Consider the following 20,103-nt stretch of genomic DNA (forward strand, 5'->3'; position numbering starts at 1 on the left):
CTCCCTCCCCCCCTTTCCCTAAATCTGTACTTGCTTAAAAACTTTAACTCTTTAACATCTTCCAGTTCTGACGAAAGGTCTTCGACCTGAAACATTAACTCTACTTCTTTCTCCACAGATGCTGCCTCACTTGTTGAGCTTTTCCAGCATTTTCTGTTTTTATTTCAGATTTCCAGCATCCGCAGTGTTTTGCTTTAACCTATGTAGCTATTTGTACTGACTTTGTTTTTAAACAACAAAAGGGTAGATTTTCAGTCCAGTGGGATCATTTCTGCTGATGGAATTAGGCAGTACAGGAAATGAGAAATCGGGCATCCAGCGAACTCATCCACTCACCCCCTCCTTACCCCTTGCAGTTTTCCAATTGCACATTCTATATGAGAGCTTCATTTTACGTGCATCCTGCGTGTAAATGAGGGGCTTTCAGTGCCTGATGTATTTCCCAGTCTTTGGACAGAATCCTGCTGAGTGTCACCTACCCATTCACTCCACACTTTAAAGATAAGTTGCATCCAGAAGGTAGCTATGAATGACACACAGGAGGTGAAATTGGTCTTCGACAGTAGTTAGGCCACATGCAGCAGCCTAATTGGTCTTTTCCATTTGAAAAAGAAAATCAAGCACTGTGTAAAATGGGCTGCCAATTTGCTATAAGCCCATTTCGCGCTACTGGCGAAAAACAATTTAACCCCAAAGGCCTTTTTTGAGCAGGTTTCTTCGATGGATTTTGACTTTTTATTGTTTGCAATTTTTGGGAACACTTTTGCTTTTTGGGAGCACTTCTGTTCGATTTTCACTTTGTTTTTGGATCAGAACATAGAGAAAGTTTTTATTTCTAGACAAACAACCATATGATTTTTCAAATTTCACAGAGAAACTGACTGTAAAACAAAATATTTACAAGTGTTTATCAGAACAGGAAGACCATTAAAGAGGGACTCCATGACGTGTCTCCTTCAGTACTAACTTTCACTCCACCTCAGGGAGTGCTAAAGCACCGAACTACAAGTTACATTTGGCGAGATAATGTGAAACTAATGCTGAGGGTTGCTTTGAAAGTGCCCCAATAGAACTTCATGCTTTTAGTAGTACAAGATGAAAGAAGGAAATTGCTGGCACTTATTCTGCACCATCAGAAACTGTCTAGAAAAAGTGGTAATAAAGTAAACCCAATTTATTGCCCTATTCAGTTTTTTTTTAACCCCATGCTTTCCTTTGGTAGTTTATGTTTTATGTATTCTACATCCTAATCCTATGCTGCTTGTAGCTGCTTCCCCAGTGGTAAGAATGAGTGTGATGACTGGCTGCAGGGTGTCAGTGGGAATCTCTTGGGATTGAGGTACTTCCATTCCTCCTTGTGCTGAGTCATGAGACACCCCTGCAACTACTTGCACCACATCTGATGCCGCAGTGGCTGGCTAGTCCAGCCTACTTTACAGCACATTTTTTGGACTTTGAAAGTAAGGTGGGGAGAGACAGATGGGTACCTTGACAACAGACAACAGCAGCCTAATTCATGTCTACTACAGCCGTGCTCAGCATTCCCTCGTCATATCCACTAATTTGTGTGGGAGCAGACCTCTGGGCAGCTGAGGTCGGTGAAGACCTGTGCAATGTCTCTATCCACACCTATCCTCTAGTGAAACTGGACAAGAGAGACTGTTGTAGATTGGAGCTCAAGGCCTCCATGGTAGCAATCTGAACATTCAGGAGAGATACTCTGACACCACTGCATATGCTTCCTGCTGGAATACAGTTCCGTTAAGCAGTCATACATGGCTGCACATATGCACTTGGTGCACTCTTCCACAGTTGCTGCTAGACCTTTCATGATGCACTCTCTCAAATGACTGTATTTAAATGTTTGTGATTGAACAGCAGCTTTTTTTAATGCAGGGTTCAGCAGCTTAGAAAGGGTACAAGCTTGGCCCCCTAACCAGCAAGTTCCTGGTGTGAGATCAGGAAAACCCTAGGAGAAATTCATGGTGATGATATGTGACATGATGTTGTGCTTGAGTGAATGTTGGGAACAGTGAGCAAAAGAGCAGGGAAAGAAGGGAGAAAATGAGAAGGATGGTACTTGAGAAGGATAGCTCTGAGCTTGAGAAAGACCTTCAACTTCAAAGACCAAAGATCTTTACTTCCTGTAAAGGAACCTTCATGAGTTTCCTCCATTTAAATTAATGGAAAGAAAATTGGGTTCCAATCTGTCTGATTTTCCCCAATCCTCTCCCCCCCCCCCATCCCGCCCCCCTCAAGATTGCATCCCCTTCCCCTTTAGCGTCCTACCTGAGGACCGCTGCTGACAACACAGAGGCCCGAATTTCAAAGCCTCTTTGCCGGCATACTGCCTGTGGAGGCTCAGCAGGTGTCTGCAGCTTGTCAGTCTCATTTAAATGAGGCCCGAGGCCCATTATTAGGAGCGCCTTGGGCCTACCAGTTCTGGAGCAGGCTGGTGTGAACGAATTTCTAGGCCCAGATATTAGATATATAATGGTGATTATCGAGATCATCTTGTGGATGATAAGAACAATTCACATATCTGCATCAAACACACAAATCTTTACAGTGGAGCAATGCTGTGTTTTTTAAAATAACAAAGAGACAATCATGCTAATTAAATCAAGGAAACCAATTTGATCTTTTGGTCAAGGACACAATCTGATTTTTCGTCTACATTTTACTTCAAGAAACCAAACAAAAGGACTACAGGTTGGACCAGGGAAACTAGAAAAAATTAAATTCTTGTTACAAAAGAGAAGGACTGGTTTTCACACCTGTATAGTAATGGTATATATTGTCAATACAGCATGTACAAGAAGGTACATTGATGGTCTAGTTGTGCATTTTGTACAGTAATTTAACATTCCAAGTCTGAGATTCATAGAGAGCGGTGGCTGCACATCCAGAGAGGAGCTCACAGAGGTTACCCACTGCCTGAGGTGTTTTTGGTTTGAGTCACTTTTTCCATACAGCCAGGAACCAATGATTCTGTGCACTCCCATTAGCATTAAGCCCTCCTCTGTCTGCAAGGGTGTTTTGTCCAAGGAAACCTGTTGTAGAGGTCTACAGGAAGGGGGTCCAGTCTGCCTGATATTTTCCCAGTTCTGACTAGCATATATCCCATGGATGCTGAAGCCACATGTCTGTGGGTGAGAGGAGTCGACTTTGGCCATGTAGGATATGCATCTTCTTGCTGCTAGCGGTGAGAGATGTACTAGTCCATACGTCTCAAGTGGATTTTACACCTCTGAGGATATGCCTATCAGACAGGGGAGTGGATCTGAGGAGTATCAATGCTGGCCATGATCTTCGTAGCATCCGGATCCTGGATCACTTCCCAAATATTCAAAGACCAGGACCAGAAGGTGTATATAAGTTTGTCAGTCTAGCTGTGTCCTTTTCAACGGTCATCTGACAAAGAGGAGCAGAATCTATGAAGTTTGCAGAGTATACTAGTGTATACCAGTGCACCAGTATAACCTGACCCTCATGTCTTCTATTGCAAATGGTGGTTTTGAGGGTTTCTTCCCAGATTGCCTTCCATTCTTGGTGACTTGGATCTCACTCCCTTGGTCCTTTTAGACTTTCTTTTGGCCTGTGAGTGTGAATTCTATATAACTAAAATAAACTCTAGTACAGTGACAAAAATGGAAAGAGTTTTCCGTTTCCCAGCATCAGCATTCCTCACCTTGACGAGGACACAAATTCATGCCAAAATATAAATTAAAAGATTGTAGAGAGAGCTTCAAATACTTGCATCCAACTAATGGAACAGGAATACGATAATTAAGTGTTGCTGCACGTCTATTTGCAAAGCATGCATGGAAAAACAGTGAAGATATTGGTTTAACTCTCTAGCCAGAAGCTAAAGAATGTCAGGAACAACATTTGTGGGACATTATTGGAACAACCTGATCACCTCTTTGGTTTAGTCATTGTATCATTTGGGATTTTGTGCCGAGTGAACATATATATTACAGCATTCTCTTAGAGACACCAAAATATTCAATTTGAATTTTTTAAAAAGCAGTTATATTCCCTATAATGTTGATTCAAGGTTGATGTAATTAAGAGTAATAAATTACCAGGAAGAATGCAGGAGACTGCAGGAGGAGAATGATAGGTAAATACAAAAAAGAGAGTTAATGCATTTCAGGAACAAGACTTACGAATGGAGATGAATCACAAATGGTAAATTTGTCAATGCTGTGAAGGAGAATAAGTATATTTGTGTGCAGATACATAGGCCTAGAAATTTAATGACACTGTGCCCGTTATATAGGTAAAATGGATGCTAATGCGTCCAATGCCATATTTGTATAGGCATCAAAAGAGGCATCCAGGGCCCGTGCCTGAAACAGGCGTTAGGCTCCTTACATATGCAGATAGGGGCCTAATGCCTACTTGATGCCTCCTTTACCAAATTGGTTTACTCACAATGCAGCAGACAGGTTAAAAAAAAGGAGTTTATTTCAAGAGAGATTGAAAGAAGTCATGAGAATTCTGTACAAAACAATGGTTACTCCACATCTGGAATACTGTGTACAGATTTAGGTTTCTCATTATAGGAGAGATTTAATAACCCTGGAGAAAGTGCATGATGATTTATCAGGAGAAACCAGCAATAAGGGGGGTGAGTAACAAAGAAATGTTGAATAAACTTAGTCTGTTATCTCTCTATCAGAGAACATTGAGGGGGTTGGATAGAGGCATTCAGAGTGATAAAAGGAATAGACAAGGTAAACATAGATTATTGGCCCGGATTTATTCAAACCCATTCATGCTGAAATTTAAGGCGGTGTCTAAGCCAATCTTGCTGACAGGAATTTAATGCCCAAATTTCCTGGGGAGCTCATTTGCCTTCACCAGAATGTAAAAACTGATGTAAAACAAGCACAAATGCAATGCCACCAATTGGGGTAATAGCAAATGGGTTGCTTGCTATGGTGCCTTGCTCTCAGAGCCTCTTGCCTCTGCTGCTCCTCTTCCTTATAGAGTGATGGTTTTGGCTTTATGCTCATATATGGCTATAGTTATGGTATCTATCTATCACTCAAAATCAATACCATGGTTTGCATTATTAAAAATGAAAACACAGTAAGTATTGGGAATTCTATTTTTGCTTATCTTATAATTGTTAAGCTATTCAAGCTACCATTTACTGTAACACAGTTAAGGGATTATACTAATTATGACATGTCCATTCAGCATTGTATGATGGACTTTAGCCTTATTTATATGAATATTTTATTTAACATTTCCTATAATTCTGTTTTTGTTTGCTGCCTCCATTAAATTGACTTAGTTTTCGACTGTCTTTGCAGGTATTGTTCACATTGCTTCCTGTAGTTCATGTGTATGCAATCAGCGCCACTGCACCTCCTGATTTAAAGAAACAGCAGGGAGCAATGTATTTATGCCCTGTGTACAAGAAGCCCAGGCGAACTGATTTGACATACATCTTCTCTCTATATCTGAAAACAATACAAATTCCTGATCACTGGACTCTGCGCGGAGTGGCTTTACTCTGTGACTCCAAATAAACACACGATTAGATACAGCAAACGGAGCAAACCATTGTGGATTACACAAAGTGCATTTGAATATTGTTCTGCTTAGTATAACATGAAATCAAGTTCTAAAATGTCTTGTTGCATAATACAATTTTGTAACATATAATTGCTTGATAGTGTGTGCAGTATTCTAATGGGAGAGATTGGACAGTGAGGTGAATTTTAACTTTCATCCTTGGGGTTATAGTGGATTGGCTCAACTCATTTTACACCCCACCCCGAACATACAAACAATGACGGACAGGAAAAGACCCACTGGCCCATCCAGCCTGTCCCATAAATGGAAGTGAAAATCGAACAGGGTGTAACACAGGCAGCCGACGCAGTTCGCCCATTTTCCACTTGGCTGCAAAAGTGAAAATTCACCCCAGTGTCTTTTACACTAATATTTACACTAATATTTACACTAATATTTTAAAGATCTCATTTACTTTTTAAAGAACCCTAAACGCCTCCTATTATGAACTCTTCATTTGAAAAAGCTCATCTTTTTAGAGATTAGTCTGTACTTTATCCTAGTTCATTAAAATTAACCATGATAAACCTGAGGTACTATGATTGTCGATGTAGTTAAACGCTTAGTGCAGGTACTGTAGATACCATACAGTAGTTGGCAAAACATTTATCTTCCAGAATAATGTATTTTAACCTTAAAAATTAAAATTAACTTTGAACAAAGCTTGTTGTATTTCTTATTTGTTTAATCAGCAGAGAGTAACTTCTGAGCCCAGTTTAGAATGTAAAATCTTTAAGTTAAAAACAGATAAATACATTGGGCCAAAACTTTAGTTTTTTTTATTTGTTCATGTGATGTGGGCATTGCTGGCCAGGCCAGCATTTATTGCCCATCCCTAATTGCCCTCGAGAAGGTGGTAATGAGCCGCCTTCTTGAACCGCTGCAGTCCGTGTGGTGAAGGTTCTCCCACAGTGCCGTTAGGAAGGGAGTTCCAGGATTTTGACCCAGTGACGATAAAGGAACAGCGATATATTTCCAAGTCGGGATGGTGTGTGACTTGGAGGGGAACGTGCAGGTGGTGTTGTTCCCATGTGTCTGCTGCCTTTGTCCTTCTAGGTGGTAGAGGTTGCGAGTTTGGAAGGTGCTGTCGAAGGAGCCCTGGCGAGTTGCTGCAGTGCATCCTGTGGATGGCACACACTGCAGTCACGGTGCGCCGGTAGTGAAGGGAATGAATGTTTAGGGTGGTGGATGGGGTGCCAATCAAGCAGGCTGCTTTGTCCTGGATGGTGTCGAGCTTCTTGAGTGTTGTTGGAGCTGCACTCATCCAGGCAAGTGGAGAGTATTTCATCACACTCCTGACTTGTGCCTTGTAGATGGTGGAAAGGCTTTGGGGAGTCAGGAGGTGAGTCCCTCGCCGCAGAATACCCAGCCACTGACCTGCTCTTGTAGCCACAGTATTTATGTGGCTGGTCCAGTTAAGTTTCTGGTCAATGGTGACCCCCAGGATGTTGATGGTGGGGGATTTGGCGGTGGTAATGCCGTTGAATGTGGGGCTGAGATGATTGGCCTCCAACAACCACTAACATCTTCCTTTGTGCTCGGCATGACTCCAGCCACTGGAGAGTTTTCTCCCTGATTCCCATTGACTTCAATTTTGCTAGGGCTCCTTGGTGCCACACTTGGTCAAATGCTGCCCTGATAACAAGGGCAGTCACTCTCACCTCACCTCTGGAATTCAGTTCTTTTGTCCATGTTTGGACCAAGGCTGTAATGAGGTCTGGAGCCGAGTGGTCCTGGCGGAACCCAAACTGAGGGTCGGTGAGCAGGTTATTGGTGAGTAAGTGCCGCTTGATAGCACTGTCGACGACACCTTTCATCACTTTGCTGATGATTGAGAGTAGACTGATGGGGCAGTAATTGGCCGGATTGGATTTGTCCTGCTTTTTGTGGACAGGTCATACCTGGGCAATTTTCCACATTGTCGGGTAGATGCCAGTGTTGTAGCTGTACTGGAACAGTTTGGCTAGAGGCGCAGCTAGTACTGGAGGTCAAGTAGGTTTTACCCTCGTGTTGGTTCGCTCACCACCTGCCTCAGGCCCAATTTGGCAGCTATGTCCTTCAGGACTCGGCCAGCTCGGTCAGTAGTGGTGCTACCGAGCCTCTCTTAGTGATGGATATTGAAGTCTCCCACCCAGAGTACATTCTGTGCCTTTGTGCCCTATGCAAGTGGTGCTCAACATGGAGGAGGACTGATTCATCAGCTGAAGGAGGGCGGTAGGTAGCAATCAGCAGGAGGTTTCCTTACCCATGTTTGACCTGATGCCATGAGATTTCATGGGGTCCGGAGTCAATGTTGAGGACTCCCAGGGCCACTCCCTCCTGACTATATCACTGTACCGCTACCTCTGTCCTGTGCCACCGGCAGGACAGACCCACCAGAGATGGTGATGGAAGATTCTGGGACATTAGCTGAAAGATATGATTCTGTGAGTATGGCTATGTCAGGCTGTTGCTTGACTAGTCTGTGGGACAGCTCTCCCAATTTTGGCACAAGTCCCCAGATGTTAGTAAGGAGGACTTTGCAGGATCGACTTGGCTTGGTCCATCCGGTTTTATTCTTATTATGACTTTTTGTAGTGAGATTTAACAACTGAGTGGCTTGGTAGACCATTTCAGAGGACAATTAAGAATCAACCTACCTGTCACTGTGGGTCTGGAGTCATATATAGGCCAGACCGAGTAAGGACAGCAGGTTTTTAATACAATCCGGTAGTTTCATGGCCATCATTACTGATAGTAGATTTTTTTTATTCTAGATTTTAAAAAATTAATTGAATTTCCTTTTGAACTCATAACTCCGGATTATTAGTCCAGGCCTCTGGATTACTAGTCCAGTAACATAACCACTAAGCTACCCTACCTGTGCACTACTTTTAGTGGCATTTAAAAATAGTGCTGAGAAAAGTTGCTTCCAGACATGGGTGGCCTGCTAGGGTTTCCTCTGGAAATTGAACATGACTGCGAGAATGAAGAGAGGCCACCCTGAGCAGGACAAGCTGCTGGAAGAGGGAGGGGGAGGAGGAGCAGGGCTCTCAGCAGGAGGCCATATCCGCGAAGGGTCTTCAGGGAGCAATTTTCTTACCTCAACTTCAGCGATGACCAGAGCATCAGACGCCTACGGTTCACTAAAGAGGTCGTGACTGAAATTTGTCAACTGCTGCAGCCACAACTACAGCCTCAGAGCAGGGCAAGGACAGCATTGCCTGTGGCTGTCAAGGTAACCGTGGCTCTTAATTTTTATGGCTCTGGCTCCTTTCAGGCTGCTGCTGGAGATATAAGTAACATCTCACAGTTTGCAGCGCACTGCAGTATAAGGGAGGTCGCGGAGGCTCTCTACGAAATAAGAAACAGATTCATCTCATTCCCTCTTGCCAGGGACAAGCAACATGAACGAGCACAAGGGTTTTCTCACATTGCAGGCTTTCTCATGGTGCAGGATGCCATTGACTACACATGCATTGCCATGCATGCTCCTCATCTGAACTTGGCCATATTCATGAACAGAAAGGGATTCCACTCCCTCAATGTGCAGCTGGTATGCGACCACAGGCAGCACATCATGCAGGTCAATGCCCTATCCTGGCAGCAAACATGATTCCTTCATCCTGCAGCAGTCCTCTGTGCCACTTTATTTCAACTAGCACAGCAAGTAAAAGGCTGGGCGAAAAGGGTTATCCCCTCATGAAATGGTTCATGACTCCAGTCCAGAACGCACGCACACGTGCACAGCAGGCCTACAACGAGAGCCATGCTGCCACACGGAACATCACAGAGCACACCATAGGCATCCTCAAACAATGCTTCCGCTGCCTGGACCGCTCTGGACAACCCCTGCAGTACTCAGCTGAGCGGGCATCAAGATTTGTCATCGTATGCTGCATGCTGCACAACCTCGGTATTATGAGGGAACAGCCCTTGCCGCCGCCTATCAGGTTTGAACCTGAGCAAGAAGAAGAGGTGGAGGAGGAAGAAGAGGCGGAGGAGGCGAAGGAGGAATCAGAGGAGGAGGAGGAGGAAGTGTAGCAGGAAGTGGAGGAAGAAGAAGGGAGACTACAACGTAGACAGGTCCTTCCTGCCAGGGCTCTAAGTGATAAGATGATTAATGAGAAATACCAGTAACCTCAACTACACCTCCCCATTCACCTACAGTCCCACACTCCTTACCTTTCCTCTCTGACTGACGATCACATTGTCCTCCTTATTACACATTGGTTCTTCCCTCAGTTCATCACAGAAATAAAAACCACCACCAAATGCAAATTCAAATGCACATTTAGAAATTAACACATGAAATTATGCAAACAAAATGCGACCATTCATCCTTGTGCATTCCCTTAGTGCCTGTCTGACGTGGGCCTTTTCCTTTCCTAGTCCTCCTATGAGGTGCTTCCCCAGAGGTCGCTGCATGGTGGTGGAAGGCTGCTGACCTTCAATTGAGGAGACTGCAGATGGCCTTGGAGGATGACCTCGAGCAGCTTTGGGCTGAGAGGGACCGGCTTCAGAATGCACCATCTTGGCCTGGGTTGCAGCAGTCTAGGCTGGCTGGCTGACAGGCAACTGCAAGGGCACTGGCAGAGTGGCAGGGGTGGGAGTAGGAATGCTGTCACCCTGAAGGAGGACAGCAGGTTCGTATTCCATGGCGCCACTGCCACTCTCCCAGGGAGACGCCTCAGCAATCCTGGTGATCGGTTGGAGAACAGATTGCTGGACTGCTGTGATGCCCTGGAAGCCCCTTTCAACAGTGGTAACAGAGCCACGACAGCAGCGGTCTGAGTTCCCAAGTCAGCAGTCAGATCTTTGATTTAAGATGTTTGTGCTGCAATGGAAGCTGTGACATTGGTCATCAGACGCTATATCATGATGGGTTCCACACGTGTGCTGATGGAGGTGAGCTCCCGTTCCATGTGGGAAAGGATGGGCTCCAAGCTCTGCACAAACCCCTGTGCCAAGTTGGAGCTGGACTCCTCCATGCTCCTTGACATTGCACGCAGCCTTTCTGGCAGGCTTTCCAGCACTTCAAGCATTTGACTGTGTAAGCCTATCAGCCTTCTTCTGTAGCCTGACCCATTGAAGTCATCTTCTGACTCCTCTGCAGCAGAACTAGTTTGCGACCTCGCCCTCTGGCAAGCTGGCACCTGCGGTATCCGTTCCCCCCGCCCTGGCTCCTGTGCACTTGTGTCCAGTGTCTCACCATGTGCAGATCCTTCCTCTATCCTAGCCTCTAAAGTATGCTCAGTGTCAGTCTATGAGCTGGTGGCTGCGAATGTAAGATTGAGCGACAGTGTCTCTTCATCATCACTGTCATCTTCCTCTGCCTCCTCTGACTGAGAAGGTTCCAGTTCTTGGGTATCTGAAATGACAAAGGGACAAGGGTTGAGTTGTGATGAGGGGAGGGGAGAAAGTAAGATGTGTGTGCTTACATCATCTGCAGCATGTGAGTCAGAAAAGATTGTGGGATGAGGAAGAAGTGGGTGGAGAGGATGATTAGGTATACAGAGGCCTTCATCATCGATCCCTCCAGCACCACCAGTGACTATGGCCTCAGCGATGGTCCTTCCCATGATGGCCAGCACTGTCTCCTCTATGGGGGTTGAAATGTGTAGGTGCGTTTGTCTTCCTCCAGTTGTTTTTTGCTGCCTCCTGTTATGCGCCACCTTCTCCTGCAAGAAGGAGAGAAGTATGTCAGTGAGTGTCCTGCAAGATGTTTGGGTGATGTGGTTGTCATGCTGGAATAGCTGCCAGTGGGTGTGACCTGTGAATTGTGGGGGTACAGCTTGCAACAGTGGTAATGTGTGAGGGTGCGATAAAGCATCTGATTTGAATAGTTGAGTACTGATTGAAAGAGTTTGTTGGTAGGTGGGTGATGGGGGGTGTAGTACATTGAGCAGTGGATGAGGCTAGTGGTGCAGTTGGTATGATATGCCACTTGAAAATAAACTCACTCACCTTGACAACTCGTGTTAAATCATTGAACTTCTTCCTGCTCTGTATCCGTGTTCTGGGTGCTATGCTCCTGGCATTTACCTCCTCCACTACTTCCTCCCACTGCCTCATGGGCATATGTCTGGAGGGCCTCTTGCCCCTCTGCGGATACAGGATGCCCCTCCTTCTCTCCACCTTTTGCACCACCAAGGCCTCTAGTGCATAATCAGACAACCTTGGTGCATGGTCTCTCACAGGCACAGCCGTTCTTCAATATATTGCAGCACAGATTCACTTCACAATTGACTTCCAACACTTCCTGCAGCCACGGTTCACCTCCCCTTTAAGAGATGCAGGCTGCCTTTAAGAAGCACGAGCCACTCGCGATATCGGGGCCCTCTGCTGATGCAGCCAATCAACAGCACAGGTAGCGCTGGCTGCATGCAGCAAACATTTAAAACAGCAGGCAGCATGGATATTACGTGCTGCCTGCATCGCAACAAACGGGAGCTGGTTAATTATGCACCGTGATCCCAGCGCCCATTTTTGGAGGTTATCCAATTAACCCCCTGCACGCTCATAGCACCATCTATACTTTAAATACCGTTCTATTAAAAAGGAATGAAAATTTTCATCAGTACTAGACTTCCAGCACTACCTTCCTACAACCAAGTATTAATGCTGTACTTTCAGAGATTAAGGAAACGGCAAGGGAGTGACATTATTTACTGTGGAGAGGATAGGATTTCATTACTTCATAGAATGTGGGTGTTACATTACAGCAAAGAAGAGGGTGGTATATTCTGTTTCCTTGTGAGCTTGTAAATGTGCTTACAGGTCAGTCTGTGCAAACATATAAAGCAGACAGATTTTACATACATATATATGTTGGGGAAAGAAGAACCTCGTAACTCAATAGGTGATAAAATGTTAAACTTATTCTCTGTGTGATATTATGGGTGATTCCACTTGCTGTAACTGGAATCTGTTCTGTACAGCTTAATGATGACGTCATCATTTCCAGGAAGCAGTACTGCACCAAATAGCACTTTTAATAGTGAATGAGTTATTCAATTGTAAATCCTGCCATTGGCCCAGCCAGTCCTATCAGCACTGGCAACACGAGTCTGCCTCTTATTGCCCAACTAAACCAGCATTTAAAACATCGAGATGGAAAGTAGAACCGTGAATGCTGGAAATCTGAAATAAAAACAGAAAGTGCTGCAATTAGATAGCAGGTGTGTCAGAACCTGAAAAGAGAAAAAAATAGGTTAACACTTCAAGTGGAGACTTTTTGATGAAAGGTCTCCACTTGAAATGTTAACCTATCTTTTTTTCCAGATGCTAACAGGTCTGCTGCTCATTTCCAGCATTTTCTGTTTTATTTAAGCTGTGTGATTTTTTAGCTGTTAGCTCATATTTTGCTTCTGTCAAAAAATGTTTTCACAGATCAATTGTTCATATCATAAAGCTTCTTTATGGTTTATAATACATTTATATGCTGGCTCTAATGCTTAAGCTTAACTTACCAAGAAATTCTGATCCATGATACATAAATACTAGTTTAAACAATGCAAAGATTTATATAGTTTGATTGCTGGTGTTACTAGAAAGTCCAAGGTGAGTCATTATTTTAGATTTTTGATTTTTGTAAACAACATGCATTCATTTTACAGTTTAAACCCAATAATATCCCTCATGAGTCAACAGTAGAATTGAGCACGACACAAAATAAATTGCCAGATTACTTCATCTCTGCAATTGGATTTCAATTCCATTTTAAAATGCTGCCAAAGCTTTAACAATAGAATTACTAAAAGCCTCATATTTCCATCTCATAGCAATACCGACGTGAAGCCATAACCCGGCTTAACTCACTTAAATGTTTCACACTCTTTAATAAATTTACATTTCTTGTAGATTTATCCCTTCCCATTATCATTTAATTGTCAATGTCCTCTATAAGTATGTATTTGTGAAAGACACTTCAGAAAACCTCTTAGTGTGTACCTGCACATTGCCTTGTGAGAGGTTCATCTGTTATCCCTCTGCTTGGAGTGTGCCAGCACAACGTCAGTGCTGAATGGTTGCTTAATTTGTCTCTTATGAAAACAGGTTTATCTTTAGAAGGATATACTGGCTGTCTGGTAATTCAATGTAACTTCTATAAACCTGCTAATAATAAGGATTACGGCACAAAATAAAGATCTTCATGAATTATTGTAAGTTTTAAAAACATACTTTGCCATTGGAGAGAATATTATTCTAACAGCAGTAATGAGTACGGATGAACAAACAGTTCAGATGTGACCTGCGCATTCAATGGGCAAGTACTTTAAACAGTTGTCTGTTTATCAATTTGGTAATACTACTTATATGACCTTTATTGTAGAAATGAACATTCAGACCTAAACAGGAAGTAGCTCTATATTACTGTAACTGTTGTTATTTAGCTGAAAATGAAAACATGAAAGCAGCTGTATTAAAGAATTTGCCCTTTGAACAGCCAAGTGAAATCTGAGCTATTTATTACTCAATGTTACTCCTCTCTGTACCTGATACACCTGGGGCAAAATGTTCACTTGACACGCAGCGACAAGCACTGCACCCATTAGTGCAGACATAGGGGGTGATTTTAAACCCCAAGAACGGGTGGGTTGGCGGCGGGTTGGAGTTGAAAACAATTGGTTTTTTTCGGGTCGTAACCGCAAATTTTTTGGACTTGGCATTCCCAGTGGGAAGCCTGTAATTTTCCGCGCCGATGTTAAACCCAGAAAATATGCTAGGTTGCGGTTGCGACCCAAAAAACAACTATTTTCAACTCTCACCCGCCCCCAACCCATCCGTTTTTGGGGTTTAAAATCACCCCCATACTTTCAGGCCTGATGAATGCGAAGCGCTTGCTCCAGTACGAGCTGAGCTAATGTTTTTGCTTCCCTGTTAGGGAACTGCCATTTTCACTACACGGGGAGGGAGGGTGTCCGGAAGAGAGATGGGTCCCCTTTTCATTGAGCTCCACAATATTCTCCTAATGTAATGGTTAAAAGGAAGTTTGCATTATTATCATTTGGGAGTTTTTAGTGTTAGGACAATTCAATAGCTGGAAAATATGAATTGGAAAAGTAATGTAAAACTCCTGTCTGATCTGCATGACAGTAACAGATAATGGCACCTCCCTCTCTCCTTTCTTTAAGTAAAAGAAGAAAAATTGGTCTACATTTGATATCTAGCTTACCGTAGGTAGTGAGTCCAATATGGAAATGTTGCCAAGGCAATGGCTGTGCCTCCTCATGATTATTACATTTACATAGGTAAAAAAAGAGCAGCTGGGGGACAGCCAATGTACTTTTCTGCTCAGTTCAAACAAAATAAATTTGACTTATATTAATTCCAATTTCACTAACATTAATCAAGTTCAAACAAGTATAAGATTGTGCTCTTAATTTATTGGTTTCTTTTAAAGTCATGCAAGTATTTTTTTCTGTGATTTCTTAGGTTATCCTGCTCTACATACTGTCCTCCGACATCTGGAGCAGTCAACACAAGAACAACTTGTATTTATATAGTGTCTTTAACATAGAAAAATGTGACAAAACAAGACCGTTAACTTGTTCCCAGGCCTCTGCTTATGAATTGACTAAGAAATACATGAGAGCGTTACCAATTGTTGTTTGACTTTCCATCTGGATTTTTTTCCCTCCCATCCCTCTCTCCCTCAGGACCTCTTGTCCCCAGAGATCAGTAACTTCCATGAGTGGGAATTGTAGTTGAGAACCTGCAATGTGCCATTTCATGATAAATGTGCTGCCCACAGGGCCATCCCCTTGATTCCTTTTTAAAGGCAACCACATGTTATGCACAGGAAATTCTGCTAAGGAGGGCATAATTATTTCTAGCTGAGATCCAGTGACACTTGGGTGTAGAACTTTGATATTTTTGTTGCTGAGCTTTGAACTGCAGCATTGAAAATGAGCTGCAATCAATTGCTGTAATATATACTGGTCTGTATGTTTTAAATGAGCTCTTTGACCTAAAGTATCAGTATCAGTCACTCAACGGGTAACATAATCTTCCCGGTCCTGCTGATTCTTTCTTACTTGGCAACCAGCTGATTACTTTAATCTCTATGTGGCACAACTAGATTTATAAATGTTCACATTAGATTGGTTTCTGACTGCCTTTTAAGACTCAGGGTGAAATTCATCTCGGGCAGTAGCACAAAACGAGCGATAATGAATCAGCAGCCCATTTTACACTCCGCCCGTTTTACATTCCGCTCAATTTACACTCTGCCCGATTTACACTCCGCCCGATTTACACTCCGGCCGATTTACATTCCGCCCGATTTACACTCCGCCCGATTTACATTCTGCCCGTTTTACACTCCGCCCGATTTACATTCCGCCCGATTTACACTCAGCCCGATTTACATTCCGCCCGATTTACACTCAGCCCGATTTACATTCCGCCCGATTTACACTCCGCTCGATTTACACTCCGCCCGATTTACACTCCGCCCGATTTACACTCCGCTCGATTTACATTCTGCCCGTTTTACACTCCGCCCGATTTACACTCTGCCCGTTTTACACTCTGCCCGATTTACACTCAGCCCGATTTAGACTCCGCTCGATTTACACTCTGCCCGTTTTACACTCCGCCCGATTTACATTCTGCCCGTTTTACACTCCGCCCGTTTTACACTCCGCCCGATTTACATTCTTCCCGATTTACATTCCGCCCATTTTACACTCCGCCCGTTTTACATTCCGCCCGATTTACACTCCGCCCGTTTTACACTCCGCCCGATTTACATTCCGCCCGATTTACACTCCGCCCATTTTACACTCTGCCCGATTTACACTCCGCCCGATTTACACTCCGCCCGTTTTACATTCCGCCCGATTTACACTCTGCCCGATTTACACTCCGCCCGATTTACGTTCCGCCCGTTTTACACTTCGCCCGATTTACGTTCCGCCCGTTTTACACTCCGCCCGATTTACGTTCCGCCCGTTTTACACTCCGTCCGATTTACATTCCGCCCGTTTTACACTCCGCCCGTTTTACACTCCGCCCAATTTACATTCCGCCCGATTTACTTTTCCATTGACTTGGGGAAAAATGGAAAAAAAAAATCGGGCGGAGTGTAAAAAGGGCTATCGATTCGCTATCGCTTGTTTTGCACTACCTGCCCAAAAAGAATTTCACCCCCTATGAGAGCAAGTTTCCAGGAGATAGTAGGCACTGAGATCAACTGCCTTCAAATTGGTACAAATGGAGTACCAGTTGCATTTGCAGAATGTTATGGCATCATGCACACTATGGTGGCTAAGAGGCTGAGCAGGATAGAGATGGAGATAAGTACCTTCATCTCCCAGATAAGTATCTCCATCTCAGACATCCATGATGTGCTGGAGCAATGGTTGTCTGTAATGCAGTCCAGCTTGGAGGGATGTCATCACAGTGATGACCCAGGGATTAAGGAGAATACACATTGCTCCAGAATACTTTGGCTGTTAGTATAGCTGATAGATAAGTGCGAGAAGGCCTGTAGTCAGGGTTTGATCATTTTGGAGAACAAGTAAGGTCGATCACATGGGAGGGTTTCATTCACTTCTCAGGTGCACATTGTTTTGTCCCGAGATAAATCAGTGGCAGCTGTGAGGAGAAGCCTAGCATGAGTAGTCTAAGTATGGTACCACAAAAGTAAGAGTTTGGAACTCATGACAACAGGTTGCCCAGCTTAAAACAACCCTGATCAGAATTTCTCTGGTGCTACATTGGAAGGAAGGGTGTTCCGGAAGCGGCTGCTTAAAGCATCCACCATCAGTGAGTGCTACTGATACTTTTACCAAATCCTCTGAATAATCTGAAGGCCCATGGGTGGATAAGCAACCTTGCACCAGCGAAGGCACCACCTACACATTCCCCCAGGGTGTGAAGACGTTTATGGATTTGGAGGGGAAGACAAGTAGTACACACAGCAAGCACATTTTCATACATTTGAAATTTTTTTTAATCACCAACTTTGCCTTTGTTCCTCATTTATATTGTTCTTTGACAGGTCGTAAGGCAACAGGCAGTTCAGATGTTGGGAATAGATGCTGAAAAACATTAGGAACAAGAAAGGCCATGCCAGGGCAGATAATTTATTGCAACCAGTAATCTTTATGAGCAAATCTAGGCAGTATTTCTTAAAGATGCCATGTTGATATGATTGGTTTGAACATATGTATTATATCAGTCAGATCGATGCATGAAGTTTTCCCACCTTGACAGTGAGGTACCCTGCAGGTTCACTCTATTTCATCTTGTACATCAACTCCCCAACCCACACCCATGGCCAAACCCTCAAGCTCACCATCACGTGAGCCCTCACTATCTCTAAGGTTTTGATGATTGACAAGACTATTTTTAATCATTTCATCATCTTCCTCATTTCCTTGCCCACATCCAACCCTACTACCTTCCAACCATGGCAAAACCTCCCTCCAGATCTCATCACGAACATATTCCCTAACTCCAAACCCTCCACCTGGCATGACCTGCTGTTTCTGTCAACCTACTCAATATCTCCCTTAGCTCCACCTTCAATATTCTTTTCCCCACAAATCCTTTATGGACTCCTACCCTACCACTTTCCCCCAGTACAGTTCCCACTTCTGCACCTTCAAGTCTGTGGGCCACAGGTTTGAATGCACCTGGTGCATTAAGGGTTGGAAGTGATGAATCCCAGGGACCGGTGCTGGATCCACTTTTGTTCTTTATATATGTAGATGATTTGGACTTGGGCATAGGGAGTATGTCCAAATTTGCTAATGACACAAAAGTAGGGAATATGGCACATAGTATGGCAAACTGTAAAAGACTTCAGGACTATATATACAGATAAGTTCTTTCTTTTTTCTCCATCATCTCCAACTATTGTCCATCTCTAACCTCTCTTCCCTAAGATCCTTGAATAAGTTGTCACCCACACAGCTCGGTATTCACCTCTCCCACAACTCCCTATTTAAACCTTTCAGTTCACTGACTGCCCTAGACAAAATCACCAATGACATTCTTTGGGACTTCAACCATGATACACTATCCTTCCATGTCCTCCTTGACTGCTCTCCAGTGTCCATCCTCCTGCACCATCTCTTCCTCATTGTTGACTCCTGCGAACCTGCCTTCTCTTGTTTCCAGTCCTACCTATTCCAACACAGGCATGACAACTCCATCAATGCTTCTCCTGCCACCTCCATTGCTCACCTTAGGAGTACTCCAAGCTTCCCTCCTTGGCTCCCTCCTTTTTCTCATTTAGATGTTGCCCCTCAGTGTCAATATCCAAAAGGTACACAATATCCTTTTTGCTTCTCCAATACCCTACCTGTAACCCTATGTAAACTGTCCCAAACACTGCCACCCTGTGCCCACTCACCTATCATCCCTGCCCCCACAAACTTCCATTGGTTCCTCATCCTCCAGTGCATTGAATTCAAAATCCTTGTGCTGGTTAAGAAATCCCTTTCTACCTTACATCTGTGAATCTTTGGAATTCTCTACCCCAGAGGGCTGTGGATGCTCAGTCTTTGAGTATATTCAAGATTGAGATCGTTAGATTTTTGGACACTAAGAGAATCAAGAAATATAGGGATAGGGCAGGAAAGTGGAGTTGAGGTTAAAGATCAGCCATCATCTTATTGAATGGCAGAGCAGACTCGAGGGGCCGAATGGCCTACGCCTGCTCCTATTTCTTATGACCTTATGCTCTTATCCACAACCTCCTCCAGCCCTAGGTCACAGTTCATGTCCTTTGGTCTTATGACTCTGGCCTCATGTGCATTCCCCCATCCGTCTTCTCCATCATTGGTGACAGAGCTTTCAACTACCTCGACCCTACTGTCCAGAACTCTTTCCCTCTTCTGCCTTGCTATTTCTCTCCCCACCTTCAAAAGTCTCCTCCAAACCTATCCCTTTGACTGTGCTTTCTGTCACCTCCCCTAACTTCTATTACTGCTCAATGGATCGGATTTTGCTGTACAAATAATGGTGAGGCTAACAGCAATCACCATTATTTATGTGCAAATCGGACAGTAATTTCTGGCAACTGCACATGTGCAGTTAAACACGGAAATCCGGAAGTTGCTGTATCAAATATCCTGCTCCTCCAAAAGCTGCGCGAGAACGGCATCTCTCTGTCTAGCTCCCTGTTCAAATGTATTGAATGATATGAAGTTCCTGTACTTACCTGATAGATATGGACTAAACTCGTCACAAAAAGTTATGTCAAGTCATTTCAAGTCTAAATACCATTTTAATGGTGTGGTAAGTCTTAATTACTGCCAAACAATCTCTCTGGCACTGAAAATGAACTTTTAAAAGTGTGGAGTCTCACTCCTTCAGCTTTTAAGTATTGTTGGACATTCAAAAAAAAAGTAAATACGTTTTTGTTTACTTTTTCTTTCGGTCTCTTTTATCTCTGTCTCTTAATTCAATCTTTCTTACCCTCACTTTATTTCGCTTTCTGTACCTGATTTGACATTGAATTCACTATTCTAACTTACACTTCCTGGTTCAGACTCTGCGCTGTTATTAACGATT

The 20,103-nt window shown here is 43.7% G+C and overlaps 1 protein-coding gene across 1 annotated transcript in view; it reads left to right on the forward strand.

Moving 5' to 3' along the window:
- Window positions 1-6,254, forward strand: part of dnah5l (dynein, axonemal, heavy chain 5 like) — a 352,990-nt gene extending 346,736 nt beyond the window's left edge. Inside the window, exon 77 of the mRNA XM_068006271.1 lies at window positions 5,328-6,254. Within this exon, the coding sequence (XP_067862372.1) occupies window positions 5,328-5,546 (219 nt within the window). The 3' untranslated portion in view covers window positions 5,547-6,254. The remainder of the gene's footprint in view (window positions 1-5,327) is intronic.
- The last annotated feature ends 13,849 nt before the right edge of the window (window positions 6,255-20,103 follow it).

The sequence above is a fragment of the Heptranchias perlo genome, chromosome 2 (genome assembly GCF_035084215.1).
Source record: "Heptranchias perlo isolate sHepPer1 chromosome 2, sHepPer1.hap1, whole genome shotgun sequence".
Lineage (NCBI taxonomy): Eukaryota > Metazoa > Chordata > Chondrichthyes > Hexanchiformes > Hexanchidae > Heptranchias > Heptranchias perlo.